The following is a 7,799-nucleotide window of genomic DNA, read 5'->3' as shown; positions in this document are numbered from 1 at the left end:
AGTGCTTCTTGGATGCCTCTTTTTTAGTATATATAGTATGAAATTAGTAAATTATTTGGATCCATAGCTGTAGTTCCTGAATGRTCTGGGGAGGCCTGAAAGCCATAAGGAGTCCCTTAGGCTGCAGGGCAAGCCTATCCATCTTCACTGTTAAGTAGTTCAGAAATGATGGTAAGTATTCAGTTCCATCCTTAACTTACAGCAGAATCTTGTCAAAATGTCAAAAGGTTTTAAGAACAGAATCTGACTGTTAACGTTTGTGATAATACTAAGATTTCTCTAAAAATTGTCACTTTTGCACATCGTAAGCCTTGCCTTTTGTATTTAGCAAATTAAATCATTTTAATAGACAAAGTACATAAACTCCGAGAAGCGCTAGTTAGCAGTGCTTCTTTGCTCTATCTGATTCAGTTCTGGTTCATAGAACCTTCTRCAGCTCTCTGTTTTGGTTTAGTAGCAGATTTTGCTCAGACACATCACAACATACAGTGCATAACTGAATGGACTTTGTTGCATGGAATTGAGAGGAAAACAGTATTTTGATCCCAGGAGTCTGTTACACATCTTGTGAATTCAGCGTTAACCTTGTGAGGGTAACAAATGTAATTTTTTTGCTGAGAGAATGAGGAGACATTTCAGCATTGTCTGATCAAATCAATTAACTTGTATTAGTGTACATATTTTCATCAGCCAGTGAAAACTTTGTTACATCAAGTTCTTTGTAGCAGATGCTTTTGTTGTGTTATATCTGAGATGCACAGCAGAACAGGTCTTAATCCATGACAAGAACTTAAGCAGTGCTATGTTATTAATGTAATGTGTATTTATATTTTATCATACTACCATCTATGAAATAAGCCRTATCAATTTCCCACTGCCATTTTCTGCAAGTTTTTTATGCTCTACCTTCAGCAGGCAGTATTTGATTAATGTATACAAAGAAGCATCTCTTATGTTTTCTTGGGATTCCAGTTGGTTTTCTCTATTAAATATACATACATGCTTGCTCTTTGGTAGTTTTAGGCCAGAGAACTTAAAAACTTTAATGACGTTTGTGGGTAGGCAAACAAAAAGCAATTATTTTTGGTCCTGATATATGCAATCTTGTTTCTATATGTTTTGGGTAAAAACACTTTTTGTGTGTTTACTCAAGAGAATGCTTAGCTTTAAAATGTGCAGCTAATGATTTCTGTAGGCCAGAGTCTGAGTGCTTTCTTTCAGAGTAAGCAAGATTAATATCTTTCACATGGCATTCTTTTAGCACTTCTTTTTCTTTTTGCAGTGGTCTTTGAAAAAAAAATAAACAGATAATTCTGAAAAGTTACATTTATATGAATTATTCAAGACACAGCCCACTTTGGGAGAAACTTAATTCTTGACAGTTTGCAGCTTTGCTTCTGTTAGAGTAACATTTGCAGTTTTTTACTTGAGTACTAAGTCCTCTTCCATAATTCTTATCTTCCACATATTGGTGTGCTCTGTTGTTATCTTCCAGTCTGAAGAGTTTGAAGCAAGGCTYCTTGCAAAGGAGGATAAAGAACTAGAGACGAATTTCTGCCAACAACAGCCTAACAGTAAAGCAGTTAGTTTAAAACAGTGCTTTRCTGTTACATGTCATGTAACATGTCATGTTACATGTCATTATATGTCATGGTAATTCAGTAGGCCCATTTTCATACCGCTTTACAAATACAGTCTGCACATAATAGTTGGTCTGGAGAAATTTTTTCAAGTATTGCATATGTGAACAGAACATGAAACTCATGGCTGTAGCACCATTTTATTCCCTGAAAAAGCTTAGATTTGCAGTGCATTGCAGTTCATCTTTGTCATATGCTCTACTAACGTGATTTTCAGGACCACCCAGACAACCTGTGGGAGGAAATATATAAAACAGTAAAATGCAGTTTTGACTGTTCACATTATGGTGAAGTCTGACCCTGTGCATTGTTTACTTGTGAATAATGAGTTAATCACATATGGTAATTTAATTTGTATGCACAATCTTGTGTTTTTCAAAAGGATCCAGCTGGTGCTCAGCTGTTACAWGTGTCAGCAGCTCCCAAGACAGAGACAGTACTTGTTTTGGGCTTACCTGGCTCATCATCTGACTTTGTCAGAGCATCAACAGCAGAATGCTCTGCTTTCCCCTTCTGCCTGATTAAATATACTCCAAGAAGAGAGAGCAGATGAAATTCCTTATCAGCTTGGGAAGGATCTATGCAGCATCAAAAACTGAGAGACAAAACTTTCTTTTGGTGCTTATGAGCATATCCTCTGAAAAGTGAGGAAGCTGTCACTTTCATATTTCTGCCATGGTTATGCTCTTTACTCTTTGTAGTGATAATGGGGAAAAAATGACAAGGATAATGCTGTTATGCACAGTTCCTTTTTTGTCCTTGAGGTCTGAGTATACTAAACTTGCTCAGGAAGTGTTTGTTCTACAGGATGTCCCAGTGTTGCTGAAGTTGTTATAATAGGATATTTTATTATAACACTTTAATTGGGATATACAGGTGCAATATAAAAAGCAATAAGCAAATTGAGTCAGCACATGAAGTTGAATTAACACATCTTCCTATTTAAAAAAAAAATGAAAATTGATACATTGCTGCAAAGCACATATTTTCTGACAGAATTGTAAATTTACGTAAAAAAACCAAGTGTCTGGAACTATATCTTTTCGTAATGGTAGTGAAAAGGAAAGTGCTTCGCCTCATCTCCAGTTGTAAAGCTTGTTTTCTTACCAGCCCTGTCTTTTGAGTCCTTACCTACGCTTTTCTTTTGTAGTTATGTGAATAGAACTTTAATGTTTCTCACTAACTGGCAGCTGCTTGGTCAATTTAAGGTTCTGTTAGTTTCCAGTCAGCAGTTTATCAGTCTGGAAAAGGCCCATTTTTTTTCCAAAATTAGCACTCACCTGGATAACATTCTTGAWTTGTGTTACTGGGGAAAATTTCCCCATTGCAATTTGTGAGCAGAAGACACACTACTGCTCTACTTGGTTCTGAAGTTACTGCTGCAGTCAGGCTCATTTTCACAGAGCACAATGTCTTTAGCTCAATGTGGTTCAATGTCAAATAGTTGAGCTGCACAGGAAATTGATTAAAGCATCCTGAGTTGATATGTAAGCTTGCATGGTGTTTTTGCCTAGCACCATGAAAAGGTGACTTTCCTGTTGAGTGCTCTATTGGATCTGGTGACATAGTGGGATCTGGGAGAGGAAGCTGGCCAGATGTGATATTAGCCACATCACTTCCCTTGCATGCCACTGTTTGCAGAAACTAATATAACTTAAATCATGTTATCCCAGTAGGACTGACAGCTTTGCTACAAACATTCTATTAAAGATCCAGTTTCCAMTCAGTCGGCCTTGGGAGGAGATCAGTCAGTTTGGAGACAGAAAACAGGTGGTAGTCAGAATGCTTGAAAAGGAGACACTTTCAGAGGTGAGTAACAAATACTAGAAGTACTATTTTAGGCTATGAGACTTTTTGCTAATTTTTCCTTCCATTTATGTTTGCATTTTCAAGGATCTTATTTCAGCTGCTCAGTGCATGCTTATAAYTTGTGATTTGTTTTGTAATGTGGTTGTGAAAATATTCTGATATAAACTTTCAACCATACAATAATTTTAAGACAAAATTCAGAGCTTTCAATTTGACATCTGGATAATAATGAATATGACAATTCTCTTTCTACAGTTCCAAAATTATTAGTAGAACGCTTAAGAGATGACAAATTCTATTTATCAATCCAACTTATAACTTGCTAAATCTGTATGCTAAAGTTGGACAATTTTGTTGGATATCTGTCATCTTCAAACAAGGCTTGCTCACTAGAGAAATTAATTTCTGTTCAACTGCTTTTTTCCTAAGTGTGAGAGTTCAACTAAATTCACTTCAATTGCTACTTAGTGATTAATTTTTTATATGCTCTATTTAAAGGCTATTGAATAAATACTATCAACTGTCRACCTCTTCTGCTGGAAAAGAGAATTATTCATCTCAGGTTACTAATCTTTGGCTGCTTGGAGTGTCAGGAACAGTGTTTTTTCAAGACAAAAATGAATTATGCTGTTTTTAGCTTCCCAATCTTTTTTCAGTCTCTCAGGATGAAGAGTCCGCCTCAATGTTTATGTAGCTTTTTGGTAGTGTCTGTGGGTTTTTGACAATTAGTCTGAGATATTGCAAAACAAAACAGCAAGCTGAAAAACTAAGCTTGGAAATTTTTAAAACCATTTGTGGTCRTTTAATAGTTGTTTCTGGGTTTTCATTTACAGTTCCAGTATGGGATATTAATCTTTCTCCCCTGCAAGGAAGTTAGGTCTCTTCCCTGCAGAATGTTAAGTATCTGTAAGCCCTATTGTAGCCCATAGGCAAGCTGGCCATGGGTATGCCACGAGTTGCTTTTGGTGCAGTTTGGTACCATGCTGTGGTGTTCTTAGTGAAATACACCATGCCCTCTGACTGTACTGGTGTGAAGTTTGGTGAAAGTTTTAGTAATCATAGTGAAATGGTCATATTTCTGTGATGGCTGAGCAGTGCAGAACTGTCAAGAGGCTGTAACCACTGTGGCATGGTATCAGTGGCATAAGCCGCTATATTTTGAGGGCTGATGTGATTTGTGCTGGTGGGCGTATTCACTCTGCTGAGGCCATCCAACATCACCAGGGCCCTGCCATCACCCCTTCTATTGCTGTGAGCAAGCACACTGTGTGYGAGGTAAACACAGAGCCAACTGGGCTAAATTTTGGACCAACTGGGAGTTTAATCTCAGGTTGACCTGTTTTCTTCTGCTAGTCAGAAGCTCTAAGAGACCTGATGTGTTTTGGAGAAAAGCAAAGGACACCATTGCTGGGAATATTCAAAAATAGTTATTGAAATGCAATCTATTGTCAGTCATGGGTTTACTGTGCTGCTTGTTGAATTATGTCCCTCATGTTCTTTGAGGTCTGGCTGAGACAAGGAGCTGGTTTAGCACCGTGTTTTCTTGCAATATTTTGTTAAAACACATCTATGAGATTCCTTCACCTCTTGGTTAGAAGATGTYACATCTTGTAATGTCAGAGGAGAGATGCAGGAGTGCTGAGGGTATTCTTGGACCATTTCCTCAGTATATGGTGAGATAATTTGTGTCTTTTTCAGTAGGTCTTGTCTTAAAATATTTGGTAGCAGTGAAATTCTTTTGCTAAATGCAAGAAGCCATGGCTCCTTGCAGTGAGGGGCCACCATTGCTTCCTGAATATTCATGAGATAAGGACCATAACTGTTAAAAGGATGATGTTTCCTGCCTTTAGGACACTAATTTTTTGTTGATAGTATGTGCAGAATTACACTGTTGCTGGTTTAAACCCAGCAAATGAAACCATTTACTATGATATCATTTAAAATAACAATATATGTTCATATAAATTTTTATCAACAATGATTTTTTAGTGGTCACAATTAGAAAAGGCAGTTTATTGAACAAGTGTGAGTTCTGTAAATGCATCTTAATCAACAGTTTGATATAAACAATGAAARAATTTCACAATACACACATGATATACGAGCATTGGGTTAATATGCTTAGGGTTTTTTGTAGCTGTCCTGAGCCTTCTGAGATGAATCGAACACCTGTAAAGTTTTAAAATTCTGGAAAAAATAAGAGTATTTAAGGCAAAAAACATATAAAAAWGACTTTTATAGGCTTTTTTAAAAGGAAAGAAGGTCAGTACAATTATGGCATGATTGAAAAGAAGGCTCACTTTTTAGAAAAGCAGACACTTGAAAAGCATGAACAGCCATTTAAAAAGAAAGCCATTAGTGAAGAGAACTCATAACTACCCTGATTCTTGATTTGCTAATTTGTGTAGGGCAAGGGGGAACAAATCACAATTCACTTTTATTCAGCTCCATTCAAATAGTACAAAAACTATCTTGCTTTTGAAGTTCAAATCAACCACGTAATTCACTGCTGTGATGTGTCTTTTTCATTATATCCATATATCATAGACTACAAATTATATCAAGATATTTGGTAACATTGCTAATTAGAGACATTTTCATTTACTGGAAATTTTATAGAGACAAAGGCACTCCTTTTGGCCCCTTTCCAAAAGCAGCTTCCCTGTAGGTTGCCCATTCTAACAGTATTAATTAGACCGTTATAAAACAGTCAAATTCAGCCATCTGCCCAGGTTTTCTGTCCATAAAATGACTCTCCAAATTCTTTCAGGAAGCAGTAAGTGTTAGATTGTGCTTAGAAAACCTTATGAGGAGCTGCAACATTTTTAGGATATGTTATTTAGTTTGACAATAGATGTTTTCACAGRAAGTCTTCTTAATTAAGTTAATTCTTTGCTAAATCGTATCTCTGAGATGTGTTGTATATGTTGCTGCAGGGTAGCATTTGAATCACGGTCTTGTCACACTAGTATTGATCTCAACTCCACAGCAGTCAGTGGGGTTATCCTGGCTTTTAGTGATATAATTGAGATGAAATTTTGCTTCTCAATACTTATTTGTAGTTTGGCAACTTTCTCTAATTAGAATGGCAGCTTAGCACATAATAAACCTAATGCCTTTCAACTTAGAATCCTGTCACATTTCAGTAAATGAAACATAAATGCCACAGGTCAGAATACTGGTCAGCTGAAATTTTTTTTATGTTGTTGACTTGTTTTAAATAATCCCTACAAACATGACCACATACAAAATGACTTTGCTTGCAGACCAATGCATACAGACATCTTCAAGTTTCTTTTTATCTCCAAAGTACAAAAGTGATGCCAAGAAGGCTTACCATATAGATATATATATAGCTAGTATTCATCATTGGAACAATGTTTGCTTCCCTATTATATGGATATTTAGTTCCAAGGAGAATAGCATGGTCCTTTGTGCCTATATGCTGCCCTTACAGCAGCTATCAGCAAGCAATGCTTAGGAATAATCATCTACTGATATGTATGGTGAACTTATGAAATTTGAGGTTGTGGAGATACTCTTGGAATTGCTGTGTGAACAACCATTGAAGCTTGTATCCCGTTGAGCTTTTTTCTTACGGTTGGCGTGGGAATTAGCTCCATCATTAGTGTCAAACACTACTGTCATGCTGGACTCCATCCTGGACACAGCGTACAGGCTGCTCTGCCTCGTGGGGTGAAACCTGGCAGCTTTGAGCTCCAGCTCGTCATAGCTGGACACTTCAATGAAGGGACACCAGCGAAAGGCTCGCTTGAAGCCAGCCCGGAACCTGAGAAAAAAGGYGTGAGGTAAAGAGCTGCTCACACTTTTAAAAACATGTATTTGGGCAAAATGTGGAATACTGTGCTGACAGGATACTGGTACTAAACAAATCACCTGGCCCCTAGTCCTGTTTGTAGTGAAATCAGAGGGAGTAAAGCTTGCATAAAGTCTGAACAGGCAGGAAGTGAATACTGGATAACAGCTCATTTCTATTTCTAATATGCATTTTTCTGCATTCTAATGTGTTTTCCAGTTGCTTGTTTTCCCTTTTGCCCATAAAGGCAAAAGGGAAATTTCATTTTTCCAAATTTCATAGACTTGTCTCAACAAAAATTGTTTTGATTTGACCAGTGATGATATCTGGTCTCATCTTTCAGCTGAAACCTCACAGCACCCTGTTCTTTGACATAGCAACCCAACTTCCAGATTCCAGTATCCCTACTATGTTTTCCTCCATAACAGACACCTAAATTGAAAATTAGGCAAAATGCTATAGTAAGTAATAACTGTTCACATGAGTTAATTGGCAGACCACTTGCTATAATGAAAAAATATTCTGGAAAATAT

At 37.0% G+C, this 7,799-nt stretch overlaps 1 protein-coding gene across 1 annotated transcript in view; it reads right to left on the bottom strand.

Moving 5' to 3' along the window:
- Nucleotides 1-6,926: 6,926 nt before the first annotated feature.
- Nucleotides 6,927-7,799, bottom strand: part of TACR3 (tachykinin receptor 3) — a 20,321-nt gene continuing 19,448 nt past the window's right edge. Inside the window, exon 5 of the mRNA XM_026050883.1 lies at nt 6,927-7,239. Coding sequence (XP_025906668.1) covers nt 6,927-7,239 — 313 coding nt within the window. The remainder of the gene's footprint in view (nt 7,240-7,799) is intronic.

The sequence above is a fragment of the Nothoprocta perdicaria genome, unplaced genomic scaffold, assembly GCF_003342845.1.
Source record: "Nothoprocta perdicaria isolate Ctin4 unplaced genomic scaffold, notPer1 scaffold_71, whole genome shotgun sequence".
In the NCBI taxonomy this organism is placed as follows: domain Eukaryota; kingdom Metazoa; phylum Chordata; class Aves; order Tinamiformes; family Tinamidae; genus Nothoprocta; species Nothoprocta perdicaria.
The sequence above is the reverse complement of the archived record's forward strand: the minus strand, read 5'-3'. Positions and strand labels throughout refer to the sequence as shown.